The 13,904-nt window shown below is 46.3% G+C and overlaps 1 protein-coding gene across 1 annotated transcript in view; it reads right to left on the bottom strand.

The window, feature by feature from the left end:
* Positions 1-13,580, bottom strand: part of LOC146868462 (CCN family member 1-like) — a 38,419-nt gene extending 24,839 nt beyond the window's left edge. Inside the window, exon 1 of the mRNA XM_085610243.1 lies at positions 13,270-13,580. Within this exon, the coding sequence (XP_085466369.1) occupies positions 13,270-13,329 (60 nt within the window). The 5' untranslated portion in view covers positions 13,330-13,580. The remainder of the gene's footprint in view (positions 1-13,269) is intronic.
* Between the last annotated feature and the right edge of the window lie 324 nt (positions 13,581-13,904).

The raw sequence follows: 13,904 nt of genomic DNA, 5'->3' as shown, positions 1-13,904 counted from the left end.
AAAATTTATTTTACAAGCCGGTTGTGTAGCTCCGTTTGGGATGAATAACGATGAAGAAATGCATGTACACCTTTAATCCCCCAATCTGAAATTGGTTGAGATCGGTGCAGCACTGTCCTTTCTGCCTTTAGGAACTCCAGTTTTTTCCTTCTGATTTTTTGAGTTCAGTCTTGATGTTGCTTGTATGCATAGTGATTGAAACCATGTATAAATTAACTTTAGTAAAACTTTTTCTTTGTATGGATGGTGATTATAGTCACAATATCAACGTGTAGAATCAATGGTAAAGAACTGAATTATTTGATCTGTACCCTATCTTTTATCTTATGTCTCTTTTTTGTCTCTCCCTCTTAGAACGGACCCATGAAACCGACATGCAGCACTGTTATTGATAAATAATACGAGCACGGAGATTCAGAGGGTTGTTCTTATCACCTTCTCCTTCTCTCTTTGGTTTATATAGAACACTGGGCCACTTTAATAAGAAATTGGAATTAAGTGCACTCCAAGATTGACACTAGCAGAGGAATTAGAGACTAGTAATGGAGACAACAATGGTACTATACCATAATCTCTCTTTTCTTTCTTTTTTGAGTATGTTTATACTAAGGGTACACACTTTTTCCTTGTCTGATAAAACTACGACCTGATCGTTTGTTATATGTATTAAGAAAAGTAAAAAATTAGTTGTGAAATGATTTTGATCTATGCGTTTAAAACAAGCTTATATATATATTTTTTTGTTAAATTATGACATGGAGTAATTCTTTCGTGTGAAAGTCTTTTGTTTATGTCTTCGGAGGCTCGATATAATGACTGAACTCTGAACCTAAGGTCATGTGACCAAGAGCTTGTTTGCTCGAAACGCGTCTTTGCCCTGTGAAATAAACAAGGATTTCAGGAAACTGGATTCGTGTGGCTCTTTTCTCGCACCAGAAGGAGATTTTGCGAGTTGACTGGGAATATATATATATATATACATATATATATTCACTGAAAAAACCATAGGTTTCACACATGTTATAGTTAGCGGAAATTTTACTGATAAAAAACCAGTGAAATTCCCCCGTTATAGTTAGTGCAGGCAACTATAACTCACGCGACCGCAATCCTCTGCTGATGCTAATACTGTATTTAGACACTTATTTGCCCATGTCTTCTTCCATACATTTTTAGCTATACATATATTACAAATATTTTTTTTTCATAAAGACACATTTGTCATCAGCAGAAGATTGCGGTCGCGTGAGTTATAGTTGCCTGCACTAACTATAACGGGGGAATTTCACTGGTTTTTTATCAGTAAAATTTCCGCTAACTATAACATGTGTGAAACCTATGGTTTTTTCAGTGAATTTGCAAGGTTTTTTAAATGCTAATTCCTAACTATAACGTGTGTGAAACCTATGGTTTTTTCAGTGAATTTGTACGGTTTTTTAAATGCTAAGTTACTTTACGCCATTCGTGGCGTGCGCGCCCACTTAACGCAGTTCGTTCCGTGCGCGCACGGTGCGCTTCGCGCACCGTGCGCGCACAGTAAGCACGCGGTGCTTACTGTGCTTACGGTGCTTATAAGCCATGCACAAATGATGCCCTTCGGGCACCATTTGCACACGGGGTGGAGAGAGTGTGGATAATTTTTTCTTTTATTATTTTTGTTAAAAATATTGTGGTTTTTCACACCACTGATAAGCCCTGCACATTTGGTGGCCTACGGCCGCCAAAAGCACAGGGGGTGGGGAGAGTGTGGATAGTGTTTTTTTTTTTACATTTTTTACCGTACGCGTACGGTAAGCGTAATCGGCGAAATTAGCGAAAAAATAAAAATGGCATTTTTGGCCTTGGGGGGTCTTGGGGGACTCCCTCAACATGGCTATGTGTGTGTGAGCTGTCAAAACAGCTCCTTTACATGTGTATTGGTTTTATTTAACAACCTAACTCTCAGTGCGAGAGAGAAAATGGCGGCCGCCGCTTCCTGGTTTCGGCCGATTCGAATGTTTACTAAGATCTAAGAGCCAATCAGAATCGCGCTCGCGCACGCCACCGTACGCATACGGTAAGCTTACGGTAAGCGTACCGTAAGCTGGCTCAGATATATATATTGATTTAAAGGCTATTTTCTCAGAATCTACTGAACAGATTTACACCAAACCTACAAAAGGCACTTCCTTGACTTGAGGACTACCTCTCTGCCAAATTTCATGTAATTCTGTTCAGCCGTTCGGGCTGTAGCCCTGTCTAAAGGTCCTATGGAAAAATGCATGGGAAAAACGCGTTTTGGGACCCCCCTTTTATCTCAGCCCCCGCTTGACGAATCCTCCCGAGACTTTCAGGGTAGGAGCGGAGCGTAGCGCCCCACCTATTTTGAGAAATTTGTGAGGATTCGTCGACCGGCGCCAAAGTTATTCAAAATAGAATGTTGCGGATTTCCTATGGAAAAGGGGTCCTAACTATAACTACCTACTGGCGACCGCCAGTAGGTAATATGTATGTATATATATATATATATATACATACATACATACATACATACATACATACATACATATATATATATATATATATATATATATATATATATATATATATATATATATATATATATATATATCTTTTTATTTATTTTTCTCAGAAAAAAACGAAGTTTAAACTGACCATATAATCAGGTATGGTGATAATATCTTAATTTCCATTAAAACCTCTCAAATTCATGGAAAGAAAACAAAGGTTAAAGGTATGTTATAGTCAGGTGAAAATGTCAGTTAAACCATACCATTTTAAACTAACAAAAGCACTGAAATTCATTGGTTATTTATCTCAAGTAACTATAACTCGTGCTCTAAGGTAACTATAACTTTATAACTTGCGCTCCCAACATGCACAGTCTTGTCATCAATTATGTCATTTCAGATTTTGCAGTCATGTTATTAATGATGGCATAGATCATGTCATAAGTAATGTACCAGTACATGGCAAAGACACAAGTTATAGTTATCTTAAGGATCAAATTATAGTTACTTGAGATCCTGAAATGGTGAATTTTAGTGGTTTTGTTAGTTTAAAATGGGGGGTTTAAACTCATAATTTCACCTACATATAATATTCCTTTGATCTTTGTTTTTTTCAGTGGATTTCCAAGGTTTTTGTTAATGGAAAATAATCTATTATTACCATACTGAACTATAATGCCACTTTAACATTCGTTTTTTTCAAAGAATTTGTAGGATTTTTCAAAGTAAATTATTATTTTATTATGATACGCAACAGCAAACCCATTGTTTGCACTGCGTGGAGAGGAATTGCAACCAACCCCTCACCTGCAGCAAACTCCACATCTAGTGCAACGTGGGGTTGGCCGCAGGTCCTGTCCTTAGGCCAGGCCCTGCAACCACCCCTTGTGGGCAGCCAACCCCATGCCTTGGATGGCCTTTGGTGGAGTTCACCGCAGGTCCATTGCCTGAGGCAGGCCCTATGTCCAACTCCCCTCAGTTAGCCAACCACATGCGGCACACAGCCTTCGGCCATGTGTAATGTGTGGTTAACCAAGGACCAAGCCCTGTGCGCAACACCCACTGGTGCCCAACCCCCTGCTCCTCACAAACCATGCATAGCGGGGGATTGAGTGCAGGGCCTGGTGCCAAAACTTCTGCAGGTGCACATCACTGAATATAAGGGGTGTCATTTTAACACCTTGCATGCGCCGCAAATTTTCGCGCTGTGCGGGCGATTTTAAAATTCGGCGGGATTCGGGGCTTTTTGAACACCAAAATATAAAATGTGGGCCTTTTGGCTTTATGAAAGGGGTAAGAATATCAACATATGTCAACTGCATGGCCTTTGTGACCAATAATTACAATGAAATGTATATTTCATTAATTCACACAGTTCAATGTTTAATAAAAAAATGGTCGCTGAAGAAAATAATAGAGCTTTAAAAAAGAGAACCATCAACATGTCTCTTGAACTTTTTTCTAAAATTTTTCAACCTGCAAAGTGCAGCCATATAACCAACCACAAGAGGGCTCTGCACTCCAGCTGAAGAGCATAGAACTTCAACTAGGAGTGTTTGAAAAGATATGGTAAACTCTCCAGGGGTCAAGGATTCAATGACACAGGAGACTTACTGTTACATTTTTTTATGTTGCTGGGGTGCTGCTGCACTGTCTGCAGCCACCTGCCCATTAAAGAAATGTTTGGTGGCGCACCTGCCTCTTTAAGAGGCACTAAAATAAATGTAAATTGATACTTGTATAGCGCACTACTCACCCGCAAGGGTCTCAAGGCACTTGTACGAATTCCACTGTGGAACCCATACTGGCTTTCCCTGTGAGGCGTCCACTCCTGGGCACCCCCAAGGTGGAGGCCAGGCATCCTTAGCGTTGTGGGGGCCGTTGTGAAGATTAAGCAAGCTATTGCCCAGAGTTGCAGAGTGGGACTCCATGATTGGAATGGCACCGAGGCGAGAATTATCAGGTCCGTGGAATTTTTTTGAGCCCAAGACCGACCGAGGCGGGGAATTGAACCCTGGTCCCAGGCTAGACCTCTGCATCAGGGTCTGCCGCTCTAATCATTGAGCCACACTTCTCCACGTATTACATTAAGTTAATACCCAAGGGAATTAAGCAGTGCTTCTTGCTAGGAACAGTGAATGATAAATGGGTGGCTCCTGCTACTTATTTATTTATTTATTTTTTAAATTATATGTAGGATGTCCTGGTGTCCACGCAGGACACCCAGATGTGTATTTTTTGGTGGTGGCTGTAGAGGAGCCTAAGGGCCCCCTTGGCTCCATCAGCTCCCTTTTTTTACTTAAATAATATTGGGGAGGAGGTTGTGAAGCCCCCTCTCTGAGCATTTACAGGCCCAAAAGGCCCCATCACCCGGGGCCATATTTTCTTTGTATGTAAAATAGGGCACACTGCCCCAATCGCCAAGTCTTCATATGCCCGGTGCAGAATCCCTTTTAAATAGGGAGGCACGGCACCCCTGCCCAAGCTAACATTGACTCTCAGTACACAATTTTCCGGGGCCTAATATGGGAGCCCTGGTGCCCACCCGGGGCACCCACAAGACACAACAAGGGGGGCAGCAAGAAGAGCCCCAGGGGCCCCAGGGCACCGTCAGCTCCCTGCATGCATCCATACTGGGTGTAGCGGGAGTCAGCATAGCGACTGCCTGAAGGGAGCAGGTATTTTTTTATTCTCCCACTATGTGGGAGCAATCTGTGTTTCCCTGCCCACAGGAGCATGGGCAGGTAAAAATATGTGTCATCCCACCCAGTTGGAGCATTTTTGCAACTCCCCCTGCAAGGTGGGAGAGCACATGTTTTCCCTGCAAACTGCTGCATTTGTTTCCATGTTGTGATCAGTCAATCAGAGTGCTCACTCGAGCCAGGTAGCCAAGAGAAAAAAAAGCCGCCCAGGCCAATCAGAACGCTTTGCTTTTAGAAGTTGTGCATGTGGTGGGACTCTTGCAAGAGCCCCACACACCCAATTGTCCAGCTGTACAAATATTTATTAACCTTAATTCTCAAAAACAGCTTAACGGCTTATCCACAAATCACCTAAAGCACACTTTCTAGACCAAAACGTAGCTTCCTGCCAAATCTGGTGTAATTGTGTTCTGTCATTTTAGCTGTAGCACGTTCCAAAATATTTATGGGAATTGCAGGGGATTTTGTGTTATGGGACTCCCCCCCCTCCACACACACACTTGAAGGATCGTGCCTACGTTTTTTAGGACTGAGCCAAGCAGGAAAGAACACTGTTTGGGAAAGTTCTGTGAAGATTCGTCAAACCACCCCAAAGTTATTAGCAAACCAACACAGCCATTTCCTATGGAGACAGACAGACAGACAGACATAACAGAGAGTGGACTTGAGTGCTTTCTTTGCTGGGGCAGGAACAAGGACACCAGTGGGTGACAAGGAGACTTGAGCGGCATTATTGATTCCTTGCCATTGGTTTCTACTCACAAAAGTGAAATGCAACCAGCTCGTGCCATCCTCTTAAAAACTATCAAGCTTGACATCTGTTAATAGGCGCAGAGCGTGTCACAACAGGCCCGGCACCCGGCACCCGGCACTCACTGACCCGAGTGAGAGCGCAGCCCCTTCGAGCCCCCCACAACAGGTGCTCGGGGAGACAGCGATCCTCGAAGCCGCCCTCGTCTGCTGAAGTGGAGGCTGAGACCCGGCAGCCAGATACACATCTCCTCTCACACACCAGCCGTTAAAAGCCTGGATTGTCCAATGTGTCACTGAGGGCCTGCACGCGAAGGCCGGGATTGGATGACAGAGGGCATGACGGGGCTGGCCGGCTGCCACCGAGGAGCGACATCTGAGGGCAGCGCCGCGCGTGCACGCGGGCTGAAAGATATCCAGAGAGACTTCTGGACGCCTGCGAAGTATTTCATTTTCAATTTAGTGCCTGGAAGCCTGCTTCAAGCAGACAGCGAGGACGAAAAGACACAGGACCAGTGCCACTGGGGCTTATTCTGCACATGGTTAACGCCTAGAAAGTCACAAATATGGGAGCCTGCAGGACTTGTCTCCAAGCAAGGGTGTGAGAGATGAGTGAATTATAAATGAAACACTAGCGGTATTTTAATTTCCCTTCAGAAAGATACCAAGTAAACAGAATAGTAAACAGGGAAACCTTAATGCCATATTTACTAAATGTTTAAATGGCAGATGTGCGATGCAAAGCTATTTTGTGCAGAAGGTTAAACCTCATGCGGTGCCCAGACCCCTTCACACCAAACCCCTGCTAATCTGTACCAAAGGGGCCTGGGTGGGACAGGCTAGTGCAAAAACCATAGACTTTTTCACAGAACCCATCTACTAAAATGTGACCTGGCTCTGTCCCAAATCCTAATGCCTAGTGAAAGTTAGTGCAAGCAAGAAGTACATGTCACATGAACGCTTTACAAAAAGCACACAATTTACATGGCTGCCCCCTGTGTGGTGGTCTGAATATAGGAATGTGTACTGGAAGGTGCACTTCGAGTATAAATCCTAGGCTGGACACTGCTGTCTCACCTTGACACCACAGAGAGAGGCACAGTGTCATACAGAATACCCAGATTTAGTGCCAGTACCCCAGGCGAAGTCGAGTGTCTGAAGGAATATGTTAAAGTATCTCTGGTCAGAATATTGTGTCAAAAATATCCAGGACCAAAATATCAAGAGGGTAAGTGCAAATAGGTAAGTATAAATGTACTATTTATAACTCTGCATCTCTGCATCTTCAAGATATATATATTGTCACGGTACACATATGTGGAGCTAAGTATAGTAAAACTTTGCTTACCCAGTGAAACCACCTTTTTACAATATTTTTGTCCTCTATTCTTGACACGGTATTTTGGACTCAATATTTTGTCCAAAGGCTGGTGACGTCATCATGTGACTCTTGCTAAATCTGATGCTTCGCTGTTTTCTGTTCTTCATACATCAGGATGGTGTTGTTCGATTGCAGTGCACCACTGCATGAAAAACAGTAGATCTGGGTCCAAATGTCTGCAGGTTGCCAATGCCGTTGTGGCAAACGTTAACATGAAATCACCACCAAACAACATAACTAAAGCATTAGGGCCTGCTTTACCCACAAGGTCTCCTCACAGGGTCCAGGAGACTGTATAATTCCAGGCCTCGTTAGGGGCTCGCACTACAACCATTCACCCCAAATCGCATCACCACAGAGGCCTAAAATTAATCTCGGGCAGAGTTGCTCTACGCTGCGCTCCACAGAGTCGGGCAAAAACTCAGTGGAGCTCTGCTCTGCGCCTCCACCCCCCTTCAATGAATATTTATAAAATAAAAATAAAAATGAAGGTAAATAAAACACACTTACCTTTATCGCGGCGTCTCCGGGCTGCCCTCCTCCTCATCGCCGTGGTCCTGCAGAATCTCCTACGTCAGACGTACGTCGTGTAGCACTGCGCGCACTTGTGCAGTCCTACCATGATGTATGTCTGACTTAAGGGATTCTGCAGGACCACGGCGAGGAGAAGGAGGGCAGCTCGGAGACGCTGCAATAAAGGTAAGTGTGTTTCATTTACCTTAATTTTCATTTTTATTTAAAAAAAATATGTATTGAGGGGGGTGGAGGCGGGAGGGCCCGGGGCTGAACTCCGCTCCGCTGCAGAGTCGGAAGTTTTGCATGAACTTCGCGTTCTCAGCGGATGCGGAGTATGCAAAAATCTGCAAACTCAGTCAGCGGAGCTGAGTTCCTGCCCAGGGTTACCTAAGACCTGTATCACTCACACTGCCAGGGTCTCACCCCTTGCTTCTTTCTCAAGGCTTGCACTACACCTATTACGTGCTTAAGTCTCGCTGATGTCCAAAGGTCTGAGTCACAGGCAGTACAAACAAGAGGCATTCTCTCTTTCCATTGGGCTTGGAAAGTTGACAGAGTAGCCACGACTCCAGAAATTGGGAGGGTAGTAAGCTAATATCTGTGAATTATTTTATGCGGCTGGTAGCGGATGTCCAGCTAGATTGTTTATTCCAGACTTGACTTCAAGAGCACAGATAAAGTCAACTTTATACAGAGGATGCTCAGCATGGAGGCACATGCAGCTGAGGCAGCTTCAAAATGCTGTAGTGAGTGACTATCAGCCTAGTAGATTGACCAAGGCACTCATTACAAGAGGCCCATTCATTTCAATGGCAGAATTTACTAGCCCCCATTAGATTTATGAGATCCGCTGGAATGCCATTGATTTTGTTAGTTTAATCCATAGACATCAAATAAAATCTGAGAAGGCAATCCCAGGGAAAATGAGGATTTACCAAGAGAAATCAACCCGAGAATGATCTTATTTCTTAGTGGATCCAGAGAGTCCAGCTTGTAATTCCCCTGTAACCACATCGCAGAGTTACCTGGTATCTGCAAATATAGTGGTGGGGGTGGGGGGAGAGTGACCAGCAGATCGGTGGGCTTACTCTAATGAGGACCAGAGAAGGCACTTTACATGAGGGTTTCTCTTTAAGACTATAAGACAACAGTAATAACTTGTTTACCATAATATGCTTCGCACTGCATTTCTGCCACTTCCAAGCGCTGTAAGCAGCACGTGTTTCAATTGAACAAATTAGGGTAGTCAATTTACCGACCTCTGAATTATGGAAGTCTTAGCCAGCCAGGATGGAATCCAAACACCTGACCTTCATCTCACCACATTTCCCAGTGGCAAACAATCAGATCACTAAGCTATCCTGACAGCTTAGCTTTGGAATGTAAGGGCAACGGTGCAATCTTAGCTCTGCAAAGTTTACATAGCACTGCTAGGATGCAACAGTACTACATACTGACCTGGAGGCTGGTGCTCCCTAAACCCAAGTGTTTAGGAGCGCTTTCCGCACTGGCGACTGAAATGGAAAGGCAACCAACCTGGCACAGGGAACAACCAGCACCACACCTTGCTGGCATCAGACCGCATTCCTGGGGCTGATGCAATTCACATCTTACTTCGCTCGCTAGAAATATGTGTAAGACAATGGCTAGACACCAATTACTGCTGTCGGATCACAAGCTTAACCTGCCAAGAAGTTTTACATAATACTAGATGTGTCACCAGTGTTTGGTACAGTCCATGCCAAATGAGCAGATATTAGGCTGCCTTAAATAGACTGAAAGGGCATAATACACAGCAGCAAAGGCACCAGACAGCTGTTACACAATATTGTATGTGTATATGTAGTGCATGTACACCAACAAGGGAGTCTCTAGGCACTATTGTCAGACTATGTATGTTGATTGCTACCCAGCTCCATCCTACTCATCCGGCAGCACTGTCAGCCAGTGAGCAGAGACACGAGGACACGTGTGCATAAGGACACTTTATTCAGCTTCATCCAGTTTCTTCTGTGTCAAAAGAAAGTGGGCCTTATACATGCTTTACTGACCATACTCTCGGCAATGCTTTGCTCATGACATCTAGCATTAGCTAAGACCTTTTGATTTTATGAAAATTCCATGTATACTTACTTATAGGAATAGGGGCTTTCAGTCAGCCCTTTCAACCATTCGTCTGCTGAGTCATTCACATTTTTCTTCAACCCACTTCAGCCATTGGCTAACCTCACAGTGAGTGACGGCATTCTACCCTTTCACAAGGAGCGTATCCGCACACAAAGTAGTTCATTTAAGAGCCAGGTACTCTAAAGCAAACTCTGCGTTTTGAGCCCCAAAAATATACTTGCTGTTTGGTGGTTGACCAGCTTCCCCAAGACTAACATTTAGCAGAAAACAAGAAACAAGCATTGACAAAGCCAAACGACTGGTGGCCAACATCAGAACTATTGACTTTGCCTATGCTGGTTTTCTAGGTCTGGTACAGGCATCTTTCAATATCTGCCAGAGCTCATGAGAGAAACACTGAGAGGGAAGTTTGGTCAACTGTCTTCAGCGATTGGCTTGTTTGGGTGAAATGCTTTTTGGTTCGGTGGGGGCTTCCTATAGTTTTGTACCAGACCCGACAGACAGTTTAACGTGAACGCCTCACTTCCTCAGAACAACTGCGGCCCTCAAGACATCAAACTTCCTTAGGTGCATCACTAGTTGCTGTGCAAGCAGCATTACCCGATAGGATTCGCAATCATTCCTCCTCGTCCCAGTCCTTGCTCAGTCAGATTGTTGTAGGTGAGAGGGCAAAGAACCAAATAAAATGAGTCTAACTCACCTATCCATGCAGGGCTGCCTTACTATGGAATTCTGAAAGGTGCGCAGCCCATATGGGGGTAAAGGTGGGGGTCGGGAGGGAACGTCCTCCTTGAACTCAAAGTCACCTGGTCCAAACAAATGTATACATCTTTCTCGGAGATCCCTTCCCTAGCCACTCCCCTCCGCCTTGAAGGTTGACTTTCCTTGCAGAGTTTAGGACAGCCACTGATCCACGTACATTGATAAAATAAGTTAACTCAGCATGCCTGACGATAGCAACAGTGCCATCACCTTCACCAGTGCGGAAACAATTGGTCAATCAGTAGCGTAGCTTGCATGCTTTATGTGCTGGTGTAAGCAAGGACATGGCCCCTTGGGCTGCCATTGTAGTACTAAAATATAGTAAATATCAGGGTTCAATGCCCCGGTGCCACTGCAAACACAAGATGATGGACGGAGTGCTGAAACTTTTCAACCACTCAACCCCAGTCCCAGATCTTGGTTTAATCCATAGTTCTTTTGATCGCTTTGCCACCTCAGTTCAGACCCAGCTATATGCAAATCCGTCTTGACCCTGTTCCTCATGGGAGCAGTCCAGCCCCAACTGCCAGGCCAGATCCTCCCTGGACCGGAAACAAGCATCCTGGGACCGGTTTCGGGGCATCACCCCTCATCAGCCAGGCTAGCTTGAATCCAGTGGCACAGCGAGCAAGAGACCCAAGTCTGCGCATACCCTTGGCCACTCCACCACCAATAGTAACCTCTTCGTCAACTTGGACTCAAACCGAGAGAAGCCACAACTCAGTGCTGGCAGAGAGTGCATGTTAATCCACAAGACACCAATGTAGGGGACCCATAACATGCGCCCTGACAACCGCTGCGTCTCGGACGTGTTTATGCGACATGCCGCTATCCCTTTACCACTTCCTGAAGCATCCTGACGTTCATGCCTCTCGCTGTCTCCGCCTGCTGCACCCGGGTCCCTGGGCAGTGGACACGCGCGGGCGGAACTCTGCGTACACCCGCTGATACGAACATCAGACATGGCGACTGTACTGCATGCATCTACCGCATGGCATGACCTGGACAGCAGCCTAACGCAATGTGATGCCCCCCCCCCCCCCCGCCGCACAGTGTGTTGAGAGAGCCCCCCGAGACTCCCTGAAGGGTGCATCCTAGAGGGCTGCTGGGGAACACATGAACATAGCTCTGCGGGCACCCACCATCTGGTGCGTCCTGGGCATCATGTGAGCACCAAGCTTTGCAGACATCCACCACTTGCTTAGCCCGACCTACACATCTCTTGATGGGACATATGCACCGACCGAGTTTTCCATTCCCCCACTGTGAGCAACATCCTAGGACACGAACCGGGAATGTTCAATTAACGCAGCCACCAATCACAGCACTCGAACTCTCGTGCATGAAAACTCTTCACTCGCGCGCCGCCCCTCGCACACGTGGATATGTGCACCCAGGCACACATGCACCAACCACACCTGCTGCCCGTTGGTACTTGTGCGCCCTCCTCTGCATGTATCACCCGCCTGTGTCCCAACACGCAGCTGCAGCAGTGAACGTACACCAGGCGGAGCGTGCATCCAGTGCTTGCTGCACCCCGGCACGCGAACAGTGCGGCCGTCCTACATACTTTATCAACTGGAATGTCAGACAGCAAACAGCACTTCCGCGGAACCCTCTCTCGTAGCGGTTCCAAACAATAGTGAAAGTGGCGAGTGAGTGAATAGGCAGTTATTGTAATTGCATTTATTTAGTGCTTACTACCCCTAACGAGGCGTCGAAGCGCTTTAACTGATCAACGTGCAGTATGTAGTACCAAGAGACCAGAGCTCTAGTCCTGGCTTCACCAAATGAGCAGGAAATGTGTTAAATGACGAAAGTTACCAACCTGGACAGTCTAATTGGCTGCGTGGATTACAAGAAAGTCGCAAACAGAGTCTCAGTTGTCTCATTCCCATACGTTTGAGTGGAGTCTCACACCCTGGCAGACTCCGTTGCCACATGCATGCTCTCAAGTAGAGTCTCACACCCTGACAGACTCCGTTGCCCCAAGCATGCTCTTAAGTGGAGTCTCACACCCTGACAGACTCCGTTGTCCCATGCATGCTCTTAAGTGGAGTCTCACACCCTGACAGACTCAGTTGCCCCATGCATGCTCTTAAGTGGAGTCTCACACCCTGACAGACTCCGTTACCCCATGCATGCTCTCAAGTAGAGTCTCACTCCCGGAGAGACTCAGTTGCCCCATGCATGCTCTTAAGTAGAGTCTCACACCCTGACAGTCACCGTTGCCCCGTGCACTTAGTTAATTCTCGCACTTACATATCTGTTGTCATTTACACTTAAGTGGGATCTTACACCTAAGCAGCCTGTTAAATGGAACCTCACACCTGACGATCTGCAACGGTCCTACGCACTTCAGTGGAGTCTCACTCCGGGTCAGGCTCAGTCCCCTCATATTTTTGAACTGAGGCAAAACAAGAAAGCAGTGCGGGCATCACATGGTTTGTGAAATGTCCACTACCCTCAGCGCCTTGCCTACCCTCTCACACATGCAAACACCTTTCGAGTGCTCACTCACCGGCCGGGCGGGCAGTAGCAGCAGTAGGCAGGGGGCCCAGAGCAGGCTCGTCACCGCCATCCTCCCAGATGGACTCAATGGGTGTTTTCTGGGTTCAGTGGAGTTTAGAGCAGAGCCAGGGGTCACCGGTCACAAGAAACGGAGCTTTGCAGGAAGGGCTCTCCCAACTGCGGAGGGGGCTCGGCAGGAGGCGCAGTCACGATGATTGGTTGATGCACTCGGTGCACAGGTCTGTCCGGCTCGTGCCGTTGTCAGCAGGTTGGTAGCCTCAGCTGGAGTCCGATAGCCTCGACTCTGTCAGGAGTGTTATGAGAAAGCCGGAGCCTGCAGCTGCCTTTATAGGAGTTCGCGCGCCCCACCTCCTTGCCTTGCACTTGGAGCATGCCCTCCTCTTACACCGCCCTCTGACATCACCAGCACGGCTGTCAGTTTCTGTGACATACTGTACACATACAGAACGGCAGCGCCCACACATGCAGCAGCCATTGACTGCAGCACACACTACACTACGCGGACAAGACAAATACAGACTAGACGCACACAAACATCACGCACGCACACCGACATGCCTTACCGACACTAGAAAGACACGCTGACATTCACATCCCATACACATGTATACATACAGAATAAAC

This window comes from Triturus cristatus, chromosome 1_2, assembly GCF_964204655.1.
Source record: "Triturus cristatus chromosome 1_2, aTriCri1.1, whole genome shotgun sequence".
NCBI lineage: Eukaryota > Metazoa > Chordata > Amphibia > Caudata > Salamandridae > Triturus > Triturus cristatus.
The sequence above is the reverse complement of the archived record's forward strand: the minus strand, read 5'-3'. Positions and strand labels throughout refer to the sequence as shown.